Here is a 25,091-nt window from a genome sequence, read left to right on the forward strand (position 1 = left end):
CTCCTAAAACTCAACAACAAAATAAACAACTCCATTTAAAATGAGCAAAAGAAAAAAAAATAAAAATAATAAAATAAAAATAAATAAAATGAGCAAAAGACTTGAACAGATGTTTCTCCAAAGACGATATACAAATAGCCAACAAGCATATTAAAAAAGTGCCCAGGGATCCCGGGGTGGCTCAGCGGTTTAGGGCCTGCCTTTGGCCGAGGGCGCGATCCTGGAGTCCTGGGATTGAGTCCCACGTCAGGCACCCAGCATGGAGCCTGCCTCTCCCTCCTCCTGTGTCTCTGCCTCTCTCTCTCTCTCTCTCTCTCTCTCTCTCTCTCTCTCTCTCTATGTCTATCGTAAGTAAATAAATAAATCTTTAAAAAAAAGTGCCCAAAGTCAGTAATGATGAACAAAATGTAAACCAAAACCAAATGAGATATCATACCTCATACCCATTAGGATGGCAAAACATCAAAAAAACAGAAACAACAAGTGTTGGCGAGGATATAGAGAAATTGGCACCCTCATGCACTGTTGGTGAGAATGTAAAATGGTTCAGCTGCTACAGAAAACAGTATGGAGGTTCTTCAAAAATTAAAAATAAAATTACCAAATGTCCAGCAGTCCTACTTCTGGGTATATATCCGAAGGAACTGAAAACAGGATCTTGAAGAGATATGTTTACATCCATGTTCATGACAGCTTTATTCACAATAGAAAAGAGGCGGAAGCAACCCAAATGTCCAACACTGAATGAACGGATAAACAAAAGGTGGTATTTACATACAATGTCATATTATTCAGCCTTTAAAAAGAAGGAAACCCTGTCATATACTACAACGTGATGAACTATGAGAACATTATGCTAAGTAAAATGTGTCAGTCACAGAAAGACAAATCTGTATGACCCCACTTACACAAGTATTCAAATGCATAGAAACAAAGTAGAATGTGGTCACCAGGAGAGGAAAATGGGGAGTTGTTCAATGTATGTAGAATTTTAGTTTTGCAAGATGAAAAGATTCTAGGGGCGCCTGGGTGGCTCAGTCGATTAAGCATCTGCCTTCATCTCAGGTCGTGATCCTGGGGTCCTGGGATCCAGCGCTGCATGGGGCTCCCTGCTCAGCCGGGAGTCTGCTTCTCCCTCTCCCTCTGCCCCTCCTCCTACTTGTGCTCCCTCCCTCTCTCTCTCTCAAATAAATAAATAAAATATATTTTTTAAAAAGATTCTAGAGATTTGTTGTACCACATTGTGCATATAGTTAACATTACTGAGCTGTACATTTAAAGATGGTTATAATAGTCAGTTCTATGTTATATATTTTTTACAAGTCATTTTTAAAAACATGATCCATGTAAGCAAAATAGATGTTAGACTTCATTAAAAATCCTCGGGGATCCTTGGGTGGCTCAGCGGTTTGGTGCCTGCCTTTGGTCCAGGGCATGATCCTGGAGTCCCAGGATCGAGTCCTGCGTCGGGCTCCCTGCATGGAGCCTGCTTCTCTCTCTGCCTATCTCTGCCTCTCTCTCTCTCTCTCTCTCTCTCTATGTCTATCATGAATACATAAATAAAACCTTTAAAAAAATTAAAAATCCTCTAGTTACAAATTTTTGTTACACAAATAACATTGAAATTTAAAAAAAAAAGAAAGAATGGTGAAACTATGGTAAAAGAAGTAATTCATATAAACCACACACAACAGTGCCTGGAACACAGCAAGTCCCAGTAAATAATAACTGTATTATATTATGTTGTTACTGGCAAGGTTTATACAGCAGTTTGTGTTCAAGTAATGAAACAACTTCCTAGGTTAGAACAACTTTCTTGAAACAACTAAACTTTCTTTAAACTCTGAGGGGCACCTGGGTGGTTCAGTCAGGTAAGCATCTACCTTTGGCTCAGGTCATGCTCCCAGGGTCCTGGGATCCAGCCCCACATTGGGTTCCCTGCTCAGCAGGGAGTCTGCTTCTTCCTCTCCCCCTGACCCTCCCTGCCCCGCTCATGCTCTGTCATGCTTTCTCTCTCTCTCTCTCTCTCTCTCTCTCTCTCTTAAATAAATAAATAAATAAATAAATAAATAAATAAATAAGATTTATAAAATGTTGTTTGAAAGCCCCAATTCTAAGCATCTAAACTACAGAATGCTTTTCAAGTGCATATGAGATGTGTTTCTGAAAGTTTTTTACATGGATACTGCCCCTCCCAAAAAAGTGGGAAATCAACCTATCTAAGTGTGCATAAATCTCAAATACTTATGCTTACCAGAAGATGACAAATTTGATGTGCATTTTGAAAATACATGGAACAATTATATATATATATATATATATATATATATATATATATATATATATTTACTTACCTATGCAGGAAGCATTCCAAAATATGTGTGGTGATACCTAGCGATCCTCAGGATAGATATTACTTCTAAGAGATAAGGATAGATAAGGAAAAAATAAAGGGATGAAGGAGAATTTAAGCTGTAACTATTGCATTTTATTCCCTAAAATTAAAACAAAATGAGGGGAGATATCTAAAGCAAAGCTTACTGTATTTCACTTGGGTTGTGGATACACAGAGTCTGTTATAGTATTTTCTGTGTTTTGTGTATGTTTAAAATGTTTCATAGTTTATAGTCTATAATATTAGAGTGTTAATATTAATTTCCACATGCATTTTTATTACTCAGTGAGACTCATAAGTCACTCCTCTTGAAAGCCTTCTCAGAGGCTTCCGGAAGTTTGTCTTCCTGGGTTCCCTAGGCACTTGTTTTAGTCCCCCATTGTCAGCTATTATTTTTTTTACGACTCAGGTGTGAGCTGTTAGATTCCCAATTGTAGTGACTGGCACTTATTCACCTTTGTATCCCATCCAAAGCTTAAGGCCAGAGTGGCTATATTAGTATATGCTTAATAAACATGCAATAAAATAATGAGGCTAAATTTCATATTCCATAATTGCTGATGAATTGTGATGCGGCTCCTCATAAAGATGAGGAAAGAAATTGATACTAAGTAAGGTTTAGTCATGAGACAATACACCTGAGAAATCCAATTTATTTATCAAATCCGCTAAAGCCTAGATCTCGATCTGTCTTAACTTGGGCTACCATAACAAAGGACCATATACTGGGTGCCTTGAACAACAGACATTAATTTCTCACCTATCTGGAGGTTGAGAAGTCCAAGGTCAAGGTTCTGGCCAACTTGATACCTAGTAAGATCCCTCTTCCTGGCCACCTCTTTACTGTGTCCTCACATGACAAAGACTGAGTTCTGATGTCTCTTCTTCTTGTAAGGACCCTAATCCCATCATGAAGGCCAACATTTAAGACCTAAGTAAATTCCATTTACTTCCTAAAGGTCCCGCCTCCAAATACCACCACCATGGATGTGAGGGCTTCCACATACAAATTTGGGATTGGAAGGGTGGTAGACACAAATATACAGTCCATAATATCAGTCCACACTTCATACTCCACCTGTGAACATTATCGCAAAATGAGCAGACTGAGTATAGGCTCTGGGGCTACTACCCAGCCCAGGGTCTCACCTCTGGGCGAGGCAGGGAGAGGACAATGGTTGCAGAACTGTATGGCTTTTTTCCTGGCGATGTGTTTCTAAAATCTCTTCCACATCTGAGTGCCAGTGGATTTTAACACTTAACACTTGGTAATTCACTTCATAATTCTCATCAGCTTGTCATCGATTGCTCTCATGTCTAGATAATGGAGAATTATAGAATTTTGCATTCAATTACAGAATTTCATAATCAATTACACAGCCCTTGAGTGGTCCACATCTCCTTCATGCAAAAGTCATTTCAATGTTTTAATTATTGAAAAATCTCAGTAAGGCAAAGAAAAAGTGATTTGATATGTTGATTTCCTATGGTTTAAAAAAAAATCCTACCGTAAGTGTAAATTGTTAGCGTTAGATCTAGATAAATTGTTGTAAAAATCAATTTAATAGAATTAGCAATAATTACAAATCTAAATGTTTCCACATAAAGGTTGGTTATGTTAACATAACCAGTAGTTGTTTTTTGCACCAAGGGGTGCATAATTATTCATTATCTGGGAGATGATGCTGTTCAACATTGTGTTGATGGGCATCATAAACCACATTATAAAAGGAGACATGGTTCATTTATTTAAGGCTCCATGAAAGGCAATTCTGAATTTTTGTCCTGAAACAAAGAGGATTCTTTTTTTATTTTAAATCAGGAAATAAAAAACTGTACACTTTCCTCATTCAGAATTTGAAGCTCCTGTTTGAAAGATAAACTTCCAAGCCTCCCATTGCCAAAACAAGCTTTCAGAAGGCCCCCACCACCACACACACACATACATACATGTTTACTTGGTTCCCATAAACCTAGGATTCAAACCAATGACTCACTATATTAGTTCTTCAGCAATAGACTGATACTTCTTGCTATTGCTGTCCAGAGTTCTATAAGTCCAGTCTTAAGAGACCATGAGAATTTCTCCCAACTGCAAATTCAATCTCATAAAACTGGATGAGAATTATACAAGGACTCATTAACATAAGGCTCACTGTCAAGATGAACAAATCTGTAATTAGTCGGTTGCTTTTTTTCCTCCAGGTGAGGAGTTTTTTTCCTCCATAGCCCCTCAAAGCATCTTCTGCTTAAATAATGATGACATTGTAATGGTCATTGTAAAACTGACTCAAAAGCTAGCCAATGGAAAGTATATTGAACTAATAGAAAGTAAGCTGAGCTTTGGACTTGACTGCCTGACTTATTCTGGAGAAATCTCTAATTCCATTCCCAAGCTGCCTGAATTCTCTAACCCATAACTTTCCAGTCTTTAGAGGTCGTGTGCACTGTGACCCACTCTTCCCCCAATCTTACTTATTACTGCAATACACACAGCCACACTGTACGCAGACACACAGCCTTGGGCTCTTCGGGGTTCAGAAAATAAAAGTCACTTTTAAAAGGACATATATCTAGGTGTAGTTTATGAAGTAATGTGATTCAGCAAATCACAGTAGAAATACAATGACCAATAAATACTTGAAAAATGTTCATTCCCATTAGTAATCAAAGACATATAAAATGACAATAGGGAACTATCTGTCACCATCAAATTAGAAAAGCCTTTTAAGGGGGCTCTTAGGTGGCTCGGTTGATTAGGCATCTGACTCTTGATTTTGGCTCAGGTCATGATCTCAGGGTCTTGAGATCAAGCCCCACGACAGGCTCCAGCAGGCTCTGTGCTGGGAGTGGAGCCTGCTTAAGATTCTCTCTCTACCTCTGCCCCCCCCAACCCTGCTCATACACTCTCTCTTCCATTCTCTCTCTCTCTCTCTAAAACAAAACAAAACAAAATGAAAAGACTTTTAAACATGTGAATATCCTATTCCAAGGAGGTAACTTGGCTCCTATAAGACAACTACTCTCAAATCTTCCTTAATAACAAAAAGCGAGGGGCACCTGGGTGGCTCAGTTGGTTAAGTGACTGACTCTTGATTTCAGCTCGGGTCATGATCTCAGGGTTGTGAAATCAGGTTTGGCTCTGTGCTAAGCACGGAGCCTGCTTAAGATTCTCTCTCTCTCTCTCTCTCTCTCTCTCTCTCTCTCAAAATAAAAATTTTTTAAAAGGCCATTTTTCTGAGGTATTGGATGTGATAGGATACATGTGGATGGTCTAAGCCAATCACATAATCTCGCTACCCTTGCCAGCACCTGGTTTCTACATATGCATGTGATACAATTTTGTCTGTCAGACATAAGGAGAAATCTTCTGGGAAGGGGAAGGGGGGGTTCCTAGGAATATTTTCCACTTTCTGAGAAGGCTACCCAAGACAGTAACTATCATTGATTTCTTGCCTTTGGATCCTGTTTGCATACCCCTGGACCTAGCAACTATATTTCTAGGTCTTTATCCTAAAGAATTCATCAGAGGTATGCAATGGTTTACATCCAGGGCTGCTCATGGTAGAATTATTTACTATAATGAAAATTAGAAATAGTCATCTAACAATAAGTTTTGTTAAATCAAGTATAGGACATCCACCCATACGGTATGACATATTCATTCAAAATTATATTGCAGATGAATAAGAAATTCCTTATGCTGTGTTGTCAAGAAAGACAAGTACAAAATCAAAAAGTTTTGGAAATTATGTATATGTATGTGACGTGTGCGTGTGTGTGTGTGTGTGTGTATTATACATACATACCTCCTGGAGGGTGAGATGATGGGAGATTTTTCTTTTCTTTTTCTTTTTTTGGTGTTTATTTTCCAAAGTTCGCAATGTTAGGGTTTTTTTGATTATTGCAATTAGAGGGAAAAATATATTTTAAAAAAAGCATCGGTAGGTGTTGTAACAGAGCACAAAGAAGACACAGCCTAACTGTAATTCTAAGTGTGCTAGTCCTGAAAGGTGTGCTGGAGCTGAGTTCTGAAATCAGCCAGGATTCTTTGCTCATAAGGGAGAAAGGATATTTCAAGCAGAGGGAGAAGTGGAGCCTGAAAACTGAGCCTTTGGGGAACATGGTCTTTTCAGGGAAATACTCATAGTTTAACCCACTTAGAGGCTGTGGATGGAGCATGTGATAGGACCCAGTGGGAGATCACACTGGGGAGAGCCTCTCCCAAAGGGCCTTGCAAAGCAAGCTTTGAATCTTGACTTTTATCTTTTAGGCAGTGGGATCTGACAATGATATAGAAAATTATTTCCATGGAAAAGCAGACATTTCTGGGCTACTTTTTTGTTTTGTGATATTTGTTGTATGCTTTTGGGAGAATCAAACTTCTATTTTTTCTACTATACATTGCAGCACCATCCTGAGATCACTTTGTGGACTTCCTACGTCACGCTTGAAGTCCAATGCACAAGAAAATGATTCCCACCCTTCACCTACTGCAGATGTTCTCATGGCCTGCATGTCTGGTGTAGCCCACAGGCCAGAACTCGCAGCCTCACAACTCTGGAAGGGCGATATTGTCACATTGTATAGTTTGAGGGCAGCTGGGAAAGGCTACCCAGCCCCAATAAGTAAATTAGTTACCTGATGACTGAGAAGCCAAACAAATCCTTAGAGATCCATTCTTTGGAAGTATATAAGAAAAAGAGTTTATCTCTGCTCTGCCCATGTTGCTTTTCAAAAAGGTTAACAGTGGGGCACCTGGGTGGCTCAGTTTCAGCTCAGGTCATGATCTCAACGTTCTGGGATCGAGCCCTGTCAGGCTCTGTGCTCAGCGCAGAGTCTGTTGGATATTATCTCCTGCTTACTAAAATAAATAAATAAATAAAATCTTTTTTTAAAAAAACCACCAAACACATTAACAGCAAGTATGGGGCACTGGGTAAACATGATTTGAGTTGGCTGCCAAGCACCACTTTTCTGGAAATTACCCCTCCTTATCCCACAGATATCCTAGATTGATGGTTCAGAGATTGACACCTATTTTGAGCTGGACTTAACCCAGTTCTCTCAAAGGAATTTGAAATATGAAGTAAATGTTTTTAGTTGCCAACAAGCTGTTCTCTTGAATGGAAGAGAGGTCACCTTGGTTGCTATTGCTGGTGGCCAATTTCCCTCATGAATAAGAAAGCAGAGAAAGCTGGCACACAACAAGAGAGACAGATGATGGGGGGTGGGGGGTGATAGGGGGAAGCAAGCTCAAGGTATGGTGTAGTAGGGAAGACTACTATAAGAAACTGTCTCAAATCTCTGTGGCTAAATAAACACAATGAAAGTTTATTTCTTGCTCACACAAAGTCCACTGTTAGTGCTGTTGGTTGGGCTGCTCTCTGGCACAGCTCTCTCCAGGTGGTGATTCCAGGACCCAGGCTCTTTCATTCCATAAAGTGTCTCCACAATCTGGTAGTTTCAAGATCCCCCTGGCATCATCCCATCCCATCCCAGTCATGAAGAGAGAGAACAGAAGAATCACACGGGACATTTTGTAACCAGGTCTACAAGAGGGGTATATTGCTTCTCTCCATGATCCGTTGGGCAGAACTCAGTCAGGTAGTTCAATCGAGATGCCAGGAGGGCTAGGAAACAGAACTTCACTTCCTGTCTCTGAAGGAGAGCAGAACCAGATATTGATCAGCACTGGAAAGATCTGTTAAAGGGGAGAGAGAGACTCTCTTCATTTCCCACAACCCCTCAATCTTGCCTTATCTGAGTCCTCATTAGTCAAACCGAATATCCCTTCCTCAGGCTTGCTCAGTTGGTCTTTATTTACAACCCAAGGAAAAGACTAATAAATAATCACAACACTTTTCAGATCACAAAGCATTATGACCACTCTCAGTTCATTCAATTTTTACATCAAGCCTGGAGGATAACAATTATTACCGTTCTCATTTTGTTGATGAAGAAACAGAGTCTCAAGAAAATTATATCAATTGCCTGTGGCAACCTGGACAGTCAGGACCTTCCAACTCCAAAGCTGAGCTCTTTCTCCTCTCCACTGTGTGTAAGAACCTCCAGGAGGAAGGAAATAACACTCCTAACTTCTTAGGGTAAGTGGTTTTTATGAGCTTCCTCAGGATCCTTGCATTGTGGAGTAAGGGCCTCCAGATCTCAGCGGGAGGAAGGGTGGCTGTGAACGAAATGAAGGGTGCAGAGAGGAGAGTCCAAAAACAGCGGACTTCCTTAGCTCCTTCCCAGTTTTACAGAGGTTATGTTGGGAATTCAGAAAGAAAATTTGATCCAAGGACCCCTGGGTGGCTCAGTGGTTGAGCGTGTACCTTCCGCTCAGGGCGTGACCACGGGGTCCCGGGATCGAGTCCCGCGTGGGGCTCCCTGCATGGAGCCTGCTTCTCCCTCTGCCTGTGTCTCTGCTTCTCTCTGTATCTCTCATGAATAAATAAAAGAAATCTAAAAAAAGAAAAAGAATTGTAAATGGAATATCCAGACATTCACATTCCCTGAAAGTTAGAGCCTCCGTTCTCTTGCCCCATGTTTTTAATTTCCAGTGGAAACAGAAATGACCAAGAAGTATTTTGGGGAAGGAACTAACATTTATTAAACACCAATTATAGACTGAGCATGGTGCTTGAAACTCTGTTCATATACATATCTCATAAACTTTTTTTAAGATTTTATTTATTTATTCATGACAGACACAGAGAGAGAGAGAGAGGCAGAGACACAGGCAGAGGGAGAAGCAGATTCCATGCAGGAAGCCAGACATGGGACTCGATCCCGGGACCCCAGGATCACACCCTGGGTTGAAGGTGGCGCTAAACCACCAGGCCACCAGGGCTGCCCATCTCATAAACTTCTAACTACAACATTCTGAGGTATTATGGCCCCATTTTCCAGATGAGGACACTGAGGCTCAGTGACAATAAGATGCTTGCCCAGAGGTCAATAGCTAAGTGTCAGAGTCCAGCAGAGCATGTATTTTCACCATTACTCCCCCGGGTTCCTCTCTCTGCCTGGAGGCAGAACGAATGGTTGTAGAAACTGAAATGCGGACAACCCCTCCTCTCAGAATCCCTCCTCCCACTGTTGCCACATTCATCACCTGTAGTGTCACCTTCGTGCTCCAGGGTCTGTCCCACCTAATCCTGAACTCTCTTAGCAGCTCACATCAAAATTATTTTACTTGTCCTTTCCAGGAAGCCCAGAAAGTCACTTCGATGTGCCAAGTTAGAAGAGAATTTATCTGATCAAATAATACATAGTTATCAGCGAACAGATGAGGACAAAAGAACAAATCCCCTGCAGGATACCGATGATGACCCTGTGTTTATTAACAACCCGTTACTGATTCTCCTGGTAGGAATTTCAAGTCTGCTAACAGGATTGCTCAGCAGAAATCTGGTGGGGTCTCCCACTTCCACTATCCGTAAAGCATTCCTTTTGTAGTAATTACCAGTTCAAGACTATGATGGTTAAAAAATATATGTATGTATCTGGTTCCCAACAGCCACAAAGACATGAAAAAGACAAAGACTCTCTGTACCGGGTTGAACAGTGCCCCTCGTGTTCCCACTCTCAAATTCATGTTCACCAGAAATCTGTAAATGTTACCAGATTTGAAGATAAATCTTTCTTAAATGTGAAATCCTACTGACTAGGTAGGCCCTCATCCAATGCCTGGTATCGTTATAAGCAGGAAATCAGGACACAGACACACACACAGTGGGGAAGGCGGCCTCATGAGAAGGGAGGCAGGGTTTGGAATGGAGCAGCTATGAGCCAAGGAGCACCAAGGATTACAGGCTACCCCCAGAAGCTAGAAAGGGGCGATCTTCCCTTCAGAGAGAGCATGGCCGTGCTGGCACTTTGATTTCAGACGTCTGGCCTCCAGAACTGTGAGAGAACAAATTTCTGTTGTTTTAAGCCACCCTATCTGTGGTTCTTGGGAGCAGCAGCTCTGGGAAATGAACACACCTATCACATTCCTTCAGTGAGAGAGTCCTTCTCATGTAAAATGGCTAATTCTGTCCAAAGTCATGCTCAATGCAACCTCTCATCAAATACCTAAGACTCTCCATCCTAAGAGAAATCTCAATGGGATTGGTGGTGGAAGGGGCAGTTGAACAGGTCGACACTGTTATCTGGAGCATGTTGGGCCCCAGCAAGATGGCAAGCTACCAGGCCTGTGGGGTGCGGGGGGCATGCCCAGGGAAGCCTGCATTGAGCAGAAATTGAAGGAGGCAAGGAAGTCATCCGGCAGGCAGAAGACTCCTCCAGACAGAGGAGTAAAATGCAGACGTGCAAGGACTTCGGGAGGGAGTGTATCTGGTGCCTTGAAGAACAAGAAGGCCTGGGGCCTGGATCAGGCGAGCAGTGGGGCATGGTGTGGAGCCACCAGAACCCGAGGGGCCTGTGTGGTCTGTGGAACCCATGTGAACACAGTGAGAAACTCTTGGCAGAATGAGGCCAGTCAGAAGAAGAGAGGATTTTTTGAGGAGTCGGCTTCTTCTCACAATACCCTGGGTGGATTTTTGCCTGCCTGATGCCACTAGAAACACAGAAAAGCAGCAGCACCAGCTCCGCAGTGCCAGCTGGTGGGCAGGGTAACACATTGGCAGGTGGCCTTGGAGCTGGCTGGGTGAGGAGAAGCAAACAACAGGTGCAGGTGGACCGGCCAGCACTAGGTAGGCCCTCCTGCTCTCCTGCCTGCTTCCCCTCCCCCTGGAGAGAAAAGCTCTTGGAAAAAGGCTTGAATGTAGGGCAGAAGCGATGAGGTTCCCCAAGAGACAGGTGACCTGCCCCCTGTGCCATAAGCAGGAGACAGCCAACATTGCTCAAGCTTGTACTAGGGGACTGAGAGTGGGAGGCAAGGAAGTCTCCGACCTGGGGAAGGAGATCTGCCCCCTCCCAGGACCTGACCCCACCGCACCCCAAGACCTGACAGCTCCCCAGTACAAGTACATATTGCCAAATATGATGAAAGTGAAAAATGTAAATTAAGAGATGAGTCTCACGTGTATGAATGGAGACAGAGTTCTCTAATATCAGATATAATGAGCAAAGAAAGAGCCATTCAAGAACTTGTGTGAGGATAGTTTGGAGGGAAAATAATAAAGTCCAATCCTTCTTCACTCCCTACAATAATTTTTTCAGGTGGATTAAAAAGAATTAATGTTAAAAATGAAACCAAATAGCTAAATAAAGTATGATCATTTCTTGTATCTTAATTTGGGGAAGGACTTTGTAAGCATAAATCCAGTAAAAGAAATATCATAAGGGGAAAAAATGGATGCATTGACTTCATGAAAATAAAATCTTTGAAAACTCATTTTATCCAACAAGGAGATATTAGAAAAATCAGACACCAAAAATAAATAGGAAAGAATATTTGCAACAAAAACTACAAAAGAAGAATATCTACAGTATATTAAATAGTTATGAAATAGGAAAATAAGCCTTTCTAAGAGTTGGGCAAAAAAATTCTTTCACAAAGAATATACAATTGGCTAATAAACGTGAAAAAACATTCTTAGTAGCAATATAAAATGCAAATTAAAACTGAAATTTTCCATCTACTAAATAAGCAAGCTAGCACACTCATACACTCCTCTTGGGACTATAAATTGGTCCTATTTACTGGAAAATAATTTCAAACTCCATGTCAAGAGACTTTTAAATTTTCATAAGTTGTGACTAAGTAATTCCTTTCCTAAGCACCTGTCTTTAGGAAAAAAATCTACACATTCATCAAAACAGGAATACTAAATTAGGTACATCCATACTGGGAACAGTAAAGCTCCATGAGAACATAGTCTCAGCATCCCCAGGGCCTGCCACACAGCAGGGACTCAACAAATGTTGGTTAAATGACTCTGAAATTCTGTGTGGCAGTTAAAAAAAATAAATTCAAATTATTAAACAGAAAGATCCCCCAGACATATGTTAAGTGGCAAAGAAAACAAGACAAACAACAGGACATACAGAATGATCCCATGATGTAAAACTAAAACCATCACCCAAACAAAAAACATATTCTCTCTGTCTCTGTGTCTCTATCCCTGTGTGTGTGTCTGAGCGTGTATTTATAAATACATAGACAAATACATGAAAAGGTATATACACCAAGCCAATAAAAAGGATTATGTCTAGAAGGAGATGCAGATGCCCTATAAAGGGGACTTTGTGTTGTCTGAATCGTTTTGGATATAAATATATTCTCAGATGAATTGTCTACTTTAAAAACAATGTTTCCTAAAGGATGTGTATATAAACAGGTTAATGATAGCATCATTCATTACAATGATAAATTGAAAATAATCCCTTAGGAGAATGGTGAGATGTGTGTTAGCCATGGAATATCATGTAGGCATGATAAGTTATGCTTTCTGAGGAAGAGTGACAGGAAATAACATGGGACATTATCAAGTGAAAACAGCAGCAGCAACAACAAAGATTCAATGCAAAACAATATAGGCTCCCTTTACCAGGAACACCAAAGGAAATTATTTAAGCTGAAAGCAAGTAAACTTACAGAATAATTTGATTCCATGCACAAAACACTAAGAGAAGCAGAGAAGGCAGGTAATTGTAAGGAGGATAAATGTATATTTCTTCTCTTATTTTATTATTTTTTTTTAATTTTTTTTTTTAAAGTAGGCTCCAGGCCGAATATGGGGCTTGAACTCAAGATCCTGAGATCAAGAGTCATATGCTTTTCTGATTGAGCCAGCCAGGTGAACTTCTCTTAACTTATTTTAAAAGAAATTGTATAAAACTATATGTACATATACATTCTATATATATAGAAAGAGAGAAACCATTGGACAGCAACAGAGGAGATAAATGGGAAAAACTTTGTACTGGAGTAAAGAAATGATATCAGATGGTACCTCATATCCACAAAGAGATAAAGAGAACCAGAAGGATAAATAAGATGGTTAATATAATAAACTCTATAAATATATTCTTGTAGTATAAACATATTCTTTATAATGCATATATGTATATATTACGTATGTACATATAAATAATATTTATATATGCTACAAACTCAACAATACATTATAATTATTATTTTATAAACTCATGTCCTTTATAGAAGTTGAGAGACAAAAGGATATACATATACACATATATAAAATGTATAAAATATATACATACACATATATTAGATGCATGTAAATATGTAACACAATAATAGCACAAGAAAGGGGAAAAGGGTAATAGAGATACGTAGGAATAAATTTTCTATTTGTCATTATAATTAAGTTTGTATAAATCTTAAGTCTATTCTGATAAGCTAAAGTATATATGCTAAGACCTAGGGTAACAACTAAGAAAATAAATCAAAAAATGTGGTGAGGAAAATCATTAGAGGAATTAAAATGTTAAACTAGAAAATAAACATTTAATGCAAAAGGAAGCAATAAAGGAGACTAAAGGAACAAAGAAGACATGAGTCAGGAAAGAAAGGAAAATGTCAGACATGAATCCAACAATTTCAATAATAACAGTAAATGTAAATAGATCAAACAATCCAATCAAAAGGAAGAGATTGTCAGAAATAATTAAAAAAACAAGATCCAAATACCTGCTGTCTGCAAGAGACACACATAAGATTCAAAGATACAAATAGAATGAAAATAAAAGGATAGAAAAATAAATACCATGTGAATGACAACCATAAGAAAGCTGGAATGACTAATATCAGACAAAATAGATTTTAAAACCAAAAACAATGTTAATAGAGATAAAGATGGGTGTAGTATAATGATTACAGAGTCAATTCACCAGGAAGATATAATAATAAAATTATAAATATAAATATAAAAAATAAAAATATAAACATATTTTTGCACTTAACACAGCCTCCAAAAAACACAAAGCAAAAATTGACAGAATTGAACAAGGAAATAGATAATTCAACACTAATGGTTGGAGACTTCAATACCCTTCTTTCAATAATTGATAGAACTAGACAGAAGATCAACAAGGAAATGGGACTCTTGAACAGCACTATAAATCATCTATGCCTAACATCTATAGAAAACTTCAACAATAGTAGACTACATTCTTCTCACGTGCATCATGGAACATTCTCCAGGATATATATTAGTCTTAATAAATGTAAAAAAGTTTGAAATCATACAAAATATGTTCTCTGACCATAAATGGAATAAAAATAGAAACCCATACTAGAAAGAGTAACAGAATTTTAGTAAAATTGACAAATATATGGAAATGGAACAACATGTTTTAAATAAGTCAAAGAAGAAATCACAAGGGAAAACCAATATTTTCAGAAGAATGAAAATGAAAGCCTAAATACTAATATTTATGGGTTGCAGCTAAAGCAGTGCTTTACAGAGGGATTTATAGCTATAATCACCCATATTGGAAAGGGGGGAAACCACATCTCAAAGCTGTACCCCAAACTTATGTCTTAAGACACTGGAAAAAGAAAAACAAACTAAATCCAAACCAAGTAGAAGGAAGGAAATAACTAAGATTACAGTGGAAATTAATAGAGATAGGGAATACAAAAACAATAGAGAAAATCAACAAAACCAGGAGTTGGTTCTTTAAGAAGATCAACCACATTGGCCAATAATTAGCTAGACTAACCAATAAAAAAAGAGAGAAGGTTTAAATTACTAAAATTAGGAGTGAAAAGGGGGACATTGTAACCAGCATTAGAAAAATTAAAAAGTACTATAAGAAAATACTACCAACTACTGAATGTAGATGAAATGGATACATTTCTACAAACACAAATTACAAAATTGATTCAAGAGGAAATAGAAAATCCAAATAGTCCTATAATAAAGAGGTTGAATTTGTGTATTAATCATGTATGTTTTAAAGAAAGGTTTTATTGTTTGAGAAAGAGAGAGCACTCACAAGCAGGGGGAGCAGCAGAGAGAGGGAGAAGCAGGCTCCCCACTGAGCAGGGAGCCCAACGTGGGGCTGGATCCCAGGACCCCAGGATCAGGACCTGAGCCAAAGGTAAACGCTTAACTGACTGAGCCACCCAGGTACCCCTTAACCATGCATTTTTATTTTCTGTATTTCTGATGCTTTGATAATCTGGAGCCCTGTGGTACCTAGAGAGAATGCCCCTTCCAAATTAGCCAGTCCTTACAGATAATAACTTACTCACCTGTGAGTGCACCTTTCATATGCAAACTAACAAATCCAAAGTCCGTGCCTCTACCATCTCTGCTATTGGGCTCTTATACTCTGGGCCACTATTTCCCTGCCCTAATCACCCCAGGTCCAGTTACCAGGCAACTAGGAACAACCCCTATGCCCCAGAGCCTTCTAAAATTATTCAAATTAGCCAATCCTAAACCTCCTTACACTGCCTTCCATGGAAACCATTAAAAAAGTTCCTGCCAATGTGTTTACCCTGATCTCTTTATCTCCTGACTGACCCTGTTGTTTTCCCTTGCGTGTAAGACCTTGGGAACTGTGAGTAACAAACTATATTTTCAAAGGCAATTACCTCTTGATCTAAGAGCCTTACCATGCTTGAATGATAATAAAACACATGTTTTAAAACATTTAGTAATTTTAAAACTACCCACAGAAAACCCCACATACAGATGGCTTCACTGGTGAATTCTACAAATATATTTTTTAAAGATTTTATTTGTTTCTTTGAGAGAGAGAGTGTGTGCACAAGCAGGGGGAGCGGCTGAGGGAGGGAGAAGCAGACTCCCTGCTGATTAGAGAGCCAAGTGACAAGGGGCTGGATCCCAGGTCCCTGTGATCATGACCTGAGCCAAAGGCAGACACTTAATCAACTGAACTACCCAGGTGTCCCTCCCTGAATTCTACAAATATTTAAAGAATCAATACCAATTCTTCACAAACTCTTCCACAAAATAGAAAAGGAGGAAATAGTTCCCAACTCATTCTATGAGGCCAATATGACCTGGAAACCAGACAAAGATATAACACAAAAGAAAACTATAGACTAATATATCCTTTATGAATATAGATGCAAAAATACAGACAAATATTTGACAAAATCCAACACCCTTTCATTAGTTGAAAAAATACTCCATAAACTAAGAATAGAAACTCTCTAGCTAACAAAAGGCATCTATGAAAAACCTACAGCTAACATGATATTTAATGGTGAAAGACTGAATGTTTTCTCCCTAACACCAGGAACAAGACAAGGATGTCCATTCTCACTTGTATTGAACATTGTACTGCAATGAGTCAGGCAATTAGGAAGGGGAAAAAAATAAAAACATTCATATGGGAAAGGAAGAAGTAAAACCATATTTGCAAATAACATAATCATATGTAGAAAATCCTAAGGAATCCACTAAAAATTATTAGAACTAAAAATTGAGTTCAGCAAAGTTGTAAGATAGAGTATCAGATATAAAAGTCAATTGTATTTCTGTATTCTTGAAATGAGCAATTTGAAAATGAAATCAAGAAAATGGGGATCCCTGGTGGCTCAGAGGTTTAGTGCCTGCCTTCGGCCCAGGGCACGATCCTGGAGTCCTGAAATGGAGTCCCATGTCGGGCTCCCTGCATGGAGCCTGCTTCTCCCTCTGCCTGTGTCTCTGCCTTTCTCTCTCTCTCTCTCTCTCTCTCTCTGTCTCATTAATAAATAAATTCTTTAAAAAAAAAGAAATCAAGAAAATGATTCCGTTTATAATAGCATCAAAAGGAACAAAATACTCAGGAATAAATTTAACAAAGGAAGTACAAAGTAGATAGCCTGAAATTTATAAAATACTGCTGAAAGAAATTAAAGAAGATCTAAATAAATGGAAAGACATCCCATGCTCATTGATCAAAGGACAGTACTGTTGGATATGGCAATTTTAATCCAATTGATCCACAGATTAAGTGCAATCCCTTTTGAGATTCTAGCTCACCTCTGCAAAACTTGATAAGCTGGTTCTAAAATTCATATAGAAGTTCAAGGGGGCCAGAAAAACCAAAACAACCCTGAAATAGAATGAAGTTGGAAAATTCACACTTTTCAATTATAAGACCATGCAAACTACAGTAATCAAGGTAGTGTGATTATTGGTACAAGAACAGATATACAGACCAACAGAATAGAATTGAGAATCTGAAATCCTTACAATTATAGTCAATTTAATTTCAACGAGGTGCCCAAACAATTGGATGGAGGAAGAATAATTCCTTCAACAGACGGTACTGGAACAACTAGATATTCACATGAAGGAAAGAGGACCTTTATCTTACACCATTTACAAAAACTAACTGAAAATGGATCAAAAACCTCTAAAATATAAGAACCCAGGATGCCTGAGTGGCTCAGTCAGGTAAGCATCTGACTCTCGATTTCAGCTCAGGTGGTAATCTCAGGGTTGTAAGATCCAGCCCCACATCAGGCCCCATGCCCAATAGGGAGTCTGCTTGAGATTCTCTCTGTCCTTTTCCCTCTACCCCCTCCCCCTCCTCACCCCCACTCTCTCTTTCTTCCTAAAATAAATAGATAAATCTTTAAAAAAAGAGAGAGAGAAAAAAAATAAAAATAAAAATAAATAAATAAAAAGAGAGAGAGAAAACCCTTGGAAGACACTATAGGTGGAAATCATCATTATCTTGGATTAGGCAGTGATTTCTTAGATATAACACCAAAAGCATAGCCACAAAAGAAAAAATAGATAAATTGGACTTCACCAAAATTTGAAACTTTCCTGCTTCGAAGGCCACTATCAGGAAAGTGGAAAGACAACTCATAGAATGGGAGGAAACATTGGAATTCATATATCTAATAAAGAAATTGTATTTGAAATATATAAAGAACTTTGACAATGCAATAACAAAAAGACAGATAAACCAGTTATAAATAGGCCAAGGATCTGAATGGGCATTTCTCCAAAGCAGATATGTAAATGGTCAATAAATAGATGAAAAGATGTTCAACTTTATTAACCATCAAGGAAATACAAATCAAAACTACAATGAGATACCACTTCAAACCTTCAAAGACAGCTATAATCAAAAAGGCAGATAATAATAATTGTGTGTGAGGATGTGGAGAATTTGGAGATCTAACACATTGCTGGTGGGGATGTAAACTGATGTAGGCCCCTTGGAAAAAAGTCTAAAAGTTCCTAAAGAGTTTAAACACAGAGTTACCACACGACCCAGGAATTTTACACCTAGGTATACTAGCAAGAGAAATGAAATGCATTCTCATGCATGAGAATGTCCACATGAAGAAGTATACAAATGTTTGCATCAATATTATTCATAACAGCCAAAAAGTGGAAACAACCCTAATGTCCATCAACCGGTGATAAATTAAATGCAGTATATTCATGCAATGGAATATTTCAGCCATAAAAAGGGATGAAGTACTGATATAGTATAATGTGGATAAATCTTGACAATATTCTAAGTGAAAGAAGCCAGACACAAAGGGCTGCAGAATGATATATCATATGATTCCATTTATATGAAATGCCCAGAATAGCCAAATCTCTAGAGGCGAAGTATAGATAAGTGATTGCCTCTGGATACAAGGGAGACTGACATTGAGGTCGAGAGAGCAATTGATGTACCAGAGGTGCATACAAGGTACAGCGCTGGATCCAAAGCTCTGGTGCAATTTGGAGAGGTGGAGAGGCCAGAGAAATTTTTTTTTAAATGCTTGATGTTGGATGTTGAAAGACAAATAGGTGTTCTCCAAGCAGAGGAAGTAGAGAAGGGCATTCTAGGAAGGGGGTAGCATGTTCAAAACTCTGATGTGTAAGGCATTGGGCCCACTTGGTAATCGTGTGATGAGTTAGGTACACCTGGATTGCAGAGTGTGTCGGGAGGTTTCAGTGGCGTTGGAGGCAAGTCAGCAAGATTAGGCTGGAGAGGGGTACCACGCTAAGGAGTTAGGACGGAGCGTAGTCTGCAAAGATGTATCTGCATTAGAGCCCGACATTGCCTTAAGAAGGCTTCAAGGAATATGCTGTTAAGGCAAAATGGCAGCTGTGGGATAAGCAAAAAGGCTCACTTTACTTTAAATGCTCCCTACAAAGACTTAAGCAATGATCTCAAGCTGTAAAGAGCCAAGTCCCACAGAACAGTTTAACAGCAGGGCTAAGTATTTGCGGCAGTGTCCACCCTGGGTGCCTCTCATGTCTCTTATCGCTTTCATCAGGCCTTTTCCTTTTAGTTACTGAGCATCCTATATTTTCAGGGATTTTTTAAATAATAAAAAAGGATTGCACCGCTGACTCTGTTAGTCTCATTACCAAGTGATTTCACACACAGGGTTTTGATGCCAGAAGAGCTGAAGGTAGCAAAGCAACTGATCCGATGGGCAAAAGAATAATGATATGCCCTTCTTTTTCATCAAGGAATTCTTAACCTTTGTGAAGCTGAATCCTGAATTTAATACTCTTGGTTAAACCTGGGACTTGGTTAAAGATTAATAATCCAAGGTTTACGCCAATTATACAAACTAGGAAGCTATAAGTGAAGACACGCACGGAGAAAGCAGAGATTTGCTACTCTATGACTGAGTAAACAGAACTCTATTTTTTAGAGTCTTATTTTGTATGTGTGTGTGACACATCCACAAAAAAATTAAATAAATAAAAGAACTAGTAAGGCTACATGAGTCACTGAGGATGTTTTAAACTATTTGGCTCCCCCAGGAGATGGCCAGAGAGCCGGTGAATGATTCAGCATGGGAAATAACCAGTAAGAGCAAATGCCAACAGTTAAGGGATCTGAAAACAACATCAGAGGTGGGGAAGAGTGGGACCTTCACTTGCTACTGAGAATTTTAAAAGGTTGATCTCAGGGGATTAGTGAAGGACTGGGCTCTGGCCTGCTTGTTGTAAAGGTAGTTGGAAAAGAATGATACAATTGGAAAAGAACGATAAGAAGCATCTGTCACTGTCATTGCAAACCCAAGAAGGTTCTAATCACCAAGAAACCTCCTGTTGGGTCTTGTTTTGGGGTTCCGTCTTTAGCATGGAATCAGGAACAATTTTACCTATAAAGCTTCTACTTACTACAGCTTTTCCCCCCTTGGTTTATGAAATGGCATGCAAGCCCTGCTAAGAAATTCTAACAATCTCTGATGTCTGCAGCTGTTCATGCCCTGCTGTTATTCTCGTACAAAACAACGCCCTCCAGACTTGTTTGGGTGATGACTACCTGGAAGGTTATGCCCATGCCCCTGGATAGTATCTTAAATGGCATCTTAGGTGTGTACCTAGAGACACAATAAAGATGGCTTGGTGCTGTTGATTATTCAGGTAGGAGTAAATATCTTAATTGAGTTTCAAACTCTAAACAGCAAAGTCATCATGCCACTTTCAACCTCTGTAGGGCTCCTTTCTAAAGAACTCAAAGTGATTTAAAACAATAACAACGTCAACAATAAAACCTTTCCTAAATTAATCAGGCCTCCACCCTCCCACAAGACAGAAAATTTAGTAGCTGTCATTTGTTGGATGCTCATTATGTGGCAAGCAGTATCCAAGACTGTATTAGTTGTATCACTTTGGGTGAATTATATATTCTTTATGAGCTTCAGTTTACCGGTAAAATGGGGGGAAAAATCTTCCTTAAGAATCACAAATTCGGGGCAGCCTGGGTGGCTCAGTGGTTTGGTGCCACCTTCCACCCAGGGCGTGATCCTGGAGACGGGGGATTGAATCCCATATCCAGCTCCCCACATCCGGCTCCCTGCATGGAGCCTGCTTCTCCCTCTGCCTGTGTCTCTGCCTCTCTCTCTCTCTCTCTCTCTCTCTCTCTCTCTCTCTCTCTGTGTGTGTGTGTGTGTGTGTGTCTCGTGAATAAATAAATAAAATCTTAAAAAAAAAAAAGGAATCACAAATTCGGTTGCCCACAGGAAGCTTAGTAAGTGGTGGGAGCTGGGTGTAGGCACTTGAGTAATTACTAGGTGAGTTGTACCTGGCATTCTTGGTAGCCTTCTCGCCAATGTTGTCTCTTCTTTCCTGCAGGCAGAAACAGCAGGAAGTGCGAGCCGTGCTCCCTGGCCACAAGGGTATTGGTAATATGATCCATCCTGGACACTTGTGAGCTGGGGGGTGGGGATGTTGGGGGTGGAGGGGAGTTAGCTGGGTGTTTTTTTTTTTTCTTTAAAGATTTTCCTTTATAAGATAAAGAAACCAATGGAAGGGTATCCTCTCCTCTTCTGGACGTTTGTGTGCTTCCATGTAACATATAAGCCTTTGGGATATTGGTAGAAATGAGGAGGAACACCATGGCTGACGTGCTTGAAGATCCCAGAGTGGAGAGGCAGGGAGCATCAGCGTTGGGTGAGCAGCATGGGGGGGGGGTGCCCAAATGTTGGACTTCCTCTACATTTTTATGCCACAGTATCAACGCTGGAACTACCTTACCTGGGACTTGACTGAGGTTACAAACTCTGCTTGAAGTGACTGTTAGCTGGGTATCCGTTTCATCCCACTGTATCGTGCTGCAGAGTGCATTCCTCCCCTGAAGAAGTGGGCAGCATGCAGCTCCTGCCGGTTGCTGCCAGACCAGGAGTCCTCAGGAGCAGCCAGGACTTCAGATTTTTATATAAAACTCCAGATTAAAAAAAAAAAACCTCCAGATTTTTTAATGTTGGCTCAAATTAAAGAAATATGTGCAAGCCAAACAAAACACATTTGGAAGTTAAGGTCGGCCCATAGGTGGACAATTTTCAACCCCTGATCTACCTCAGAGAGTTGTAGGAACTAAATTAAGTGAGTTTAAAATCAGATCAGTAATAATAATAGCAGACACTCACGTGGCACTTCGTATGTCCTGGGCAGCATTCCGCTTGCTTTACCAATCTAGTCCTCATCTGTAACCAAGTCTTACAAGCACGTCACAGAGAGACAGAGCTATGATTTCCACTTCACAGATAAAGTAGGGAACAGAGAGCCCTCTCCTCTTACCCCTTCAGGCCTAGGGGCCGGGATGGCTTTCCCTGGGAGCCTCCCTGTGCCTCACTGGTCCCCTTAGCCCTGCCCACATTTCTGTACATGGTCCTTTTGTTAAATTCTTTTTGGTTATATGCTTTTTTGAGTTTGCCATCCACTGCTTACTGGGACACTCACTGGTGGAAAGGGTGAAGAAGGCAGATTAATCCTTGCCCTCTTGGGGTGTTCATTCTGGGAAACAACTATACAAACAAGATAGCCATGGGTACCGTGAAGAAAACTAAGTAAGGTAACATGATTGCAGAATGGTTGAGAGAGGCTACTTGAGGGGGTGACATCTGTGCTGAAAGAGACATAAAGGCTGAGGGGGAGCCAGCAATCCCAAAGTCTGGGAGACCCCTCTTCAGGCAGATGTACATATGTAAAAGCTTTAGGGTAAGGACAAGCACGGAGTGCTGGGAGAATGAACAGAGACCAGGAAGGCTGGAATGGTGAGATGGGAGAGAGTGCGGGGAGGATGGTCATGGATGCAGAAGGGACCAGTCAATGGTGGGCATGCTGGGACTTGGGCTTTAAGACTATTAGGAATTCTTGGAGGGCCTTCACATAGGGGAGTTATTTGAGTTGGTTTTTTTTTTTTTAAGATTTTATTTATTTACTCATAGAAACACACACACACACAGATAGAGATAGAGAGAGAGAGAGAGAGAGAGAGAGAGGCAGAGACACAGGCAGAGGGAGGAGCAGGCTCCATTCAGGGAGCCTGACGTGGGACTCAATCCTGAGTCCCCGGGATCACACCCTGGAAGACGGTGCTAAACCGCTGCGACACCGGGGCTGCCCTTGAGTTGTTTCTTTTATGGCTATAGTCTTTTCCTGTGTGGACTGTGGATTATTTATCAGCAAGAGTGGGAGGTTATTGCCACAGTCCAGCCTACAGTTCCCGGTGGCTGGAACGAGAGTGGTGGCAGTTCAAGTGGAGAGACATGAAGGGTATTGAGATCCATTTACGATTCTGAGGTATCATAACACTCTGGTTTTTCCCTCCTGGGTCCCTGGAGGATGGTGAGCACTCTACTTTTTTTGATTTGTATATTCATTTTTGTCATATACTTTAAAATTAATATGAACATACTCTGGATCATGTGTATGCCCACCTTACAAGAGAATGGAATCACCACATAACTTCAGTGGCCTCATGCCATTTCATTTCTGAGACCCCCGCAGCAAATGCCTGCCTACAATGACCGGCATTTAACACAGTGTAATGTCTTTATTGAAATACAACACCACACACACAGAAAAGTACACCACCCATGAGTACACAGCTCAATAGATTTTCACCAACTGAACATCTTCATGTAACCATTTTAACCGGTTTAACTGGTTTAAGACCACAACACTCCGGGAACCTCTCTCATGTCCTCTCCAAGCCCCTCCCGGCCCACCCCCCAAAGATAGCCATACCAAGAAATCGTCCCGCTTTCTAACACCATAGTTTACTTTTGCTTTTTATATGAATGCAGAGAAGAGAATTCCATTAGCAGGATGAAGCTGACCTCTAAAAATCCCATCCTGGTGTGTGGCCACTATGCAGTCCCCACCAGGGACAGACTCTCAATTTTAATTCATGCTTCTTGGGCCTTGTGATGAAGATCTGACCTCAGAGACTAGAAACCAAATTACCCCAAAGTGTGAAGCAATTTCATTAGCATGTCACAGTGGCGTAGCTGCTTGCCTGGATCCCCCTCAACAGACACGGCCTGGCAGTCACATCAGTAGTGCTGGGTGTAGAGAATGTTCATTTGTTGTGACCGTGGCTGTTCTGCAGCTCAGTATTCCCACACCTTAGGGCAGTCATGACATGTTAAGAGTAAAATGGTAATATCTTGACTTCTGTCCTTGCCTTTCCAGTCTGCACCCCCAGCAGCGCCCCCAGGCCCAGACCAAAAGGCGTTTTCATTAATCTAGAAGAAAAGCCCAGGTGAATCTGCTTCTAGTCCCATCGACATCCCCAACCCCACTACCCCAACCCCAGCGTCTAAATAGGGAAGCAGGCAAAATTTGTTTTGAGAATGAACGTGAACAAGGTACAGCCCCTGTCCCCTAGGACAACAGTCTTGAAGTAGGCAGAGACACAGAACCCACCGTTAGGAATTTAGAATGTCAAGGGCTGTGGCAGGATCATAAGGCTCAGATAAGGGGCACCCAACCTGTAGAGACAAGGTTAAGGGCATGAAGAGATGAGGGGCTAGTCAGAGACTTGGACCCGAAGGTGAGGATCCTGAACAGGGTCTGGAAAGAGAGAAGTTAGCATGACGAGAAGAGCAGAGAGAGAGCATCCACAAATGTACCCAAGTAGGCATGCGCTGCGGTCGCTCTGAGCAGCTGCTGCGTGGAGCTTCTCCAGGCAATGGCAAGAGGGGAGGCCAGGCCTGACCATGAGGGAACTGAAGGACCAAACCGAGAAGACTGGATGTTCTGGTGGAGGCCCTGGGAGCTATTGCAAGATATCAGCAGGAGAGTAACACCTCATGTTTACAGAGAACCTACTAGTATCATGTGGATCCGAGAGACCCAAGACCAGGTTGCTGTCTGCAAGAAGTCTACAATCAGGCCATCTTAATGGCCAAGGGACGTCGTGTGCAGTATCTGTCCACTTGCTTTTGTCATTTTTGTGTTGTGCATGTTTGTTTAGTCACACTTCACCCTTTTCCACATGTAATATAAAGCTCACTCATTAGAAAAATGCCAGCACCTGAAACAAAGACTTA

At 40.5% G+C, this 25,091-nt stretch overlaps 1 protein-coding gene across 2 annotated transcripts in view; it reads right to left on the reverse strand.

Annotated features, from left to right (window-relative positions):
* Window positions 1–25,091, reverse strand: part of SOCS2 (suppressor of cytokine signaling 2) — a 77,350-nt gene that overhangs the window by 4,061 nt on the left and 48,198 nt on the right. Inside the window, exon 5 of one of the 2 annotated variants that reach the window (XM_055336533.1) lies at window positions 8,073–8,860. The exons of the other annotated variant lie outside the window; for it this stretch is intronic. Within the exon in view, the coding sequence (XP_055192508.1) occupies window positions 8,712–8,860 (149 nt within the window). The 3' untranslated portion in view covers window positions 8,073–8,711. Of the gene's footprint in view, window positions 1–8,072; window positions 8,861–25,091 lie in introns of those variants that run through there. 2 annotated transcript variants of the gene reach the window in all.

The sequence above is a fragment of the Nyctereutes procyonoides genome, unplaced genomic scaffold (assembly GCF_905146905.1).
Source record: "Nyctereutes procyonoides isolate TBG_1078 unplaced genomic scaffold, NYPRO_anot_genome, whole genome shotgun sequence".
NCBI lineage: Eukaryota > Metazoa > Chordata > Mammalia > Carnivora > Canidae > Nyctereutes > Nyctereutes procyonoides.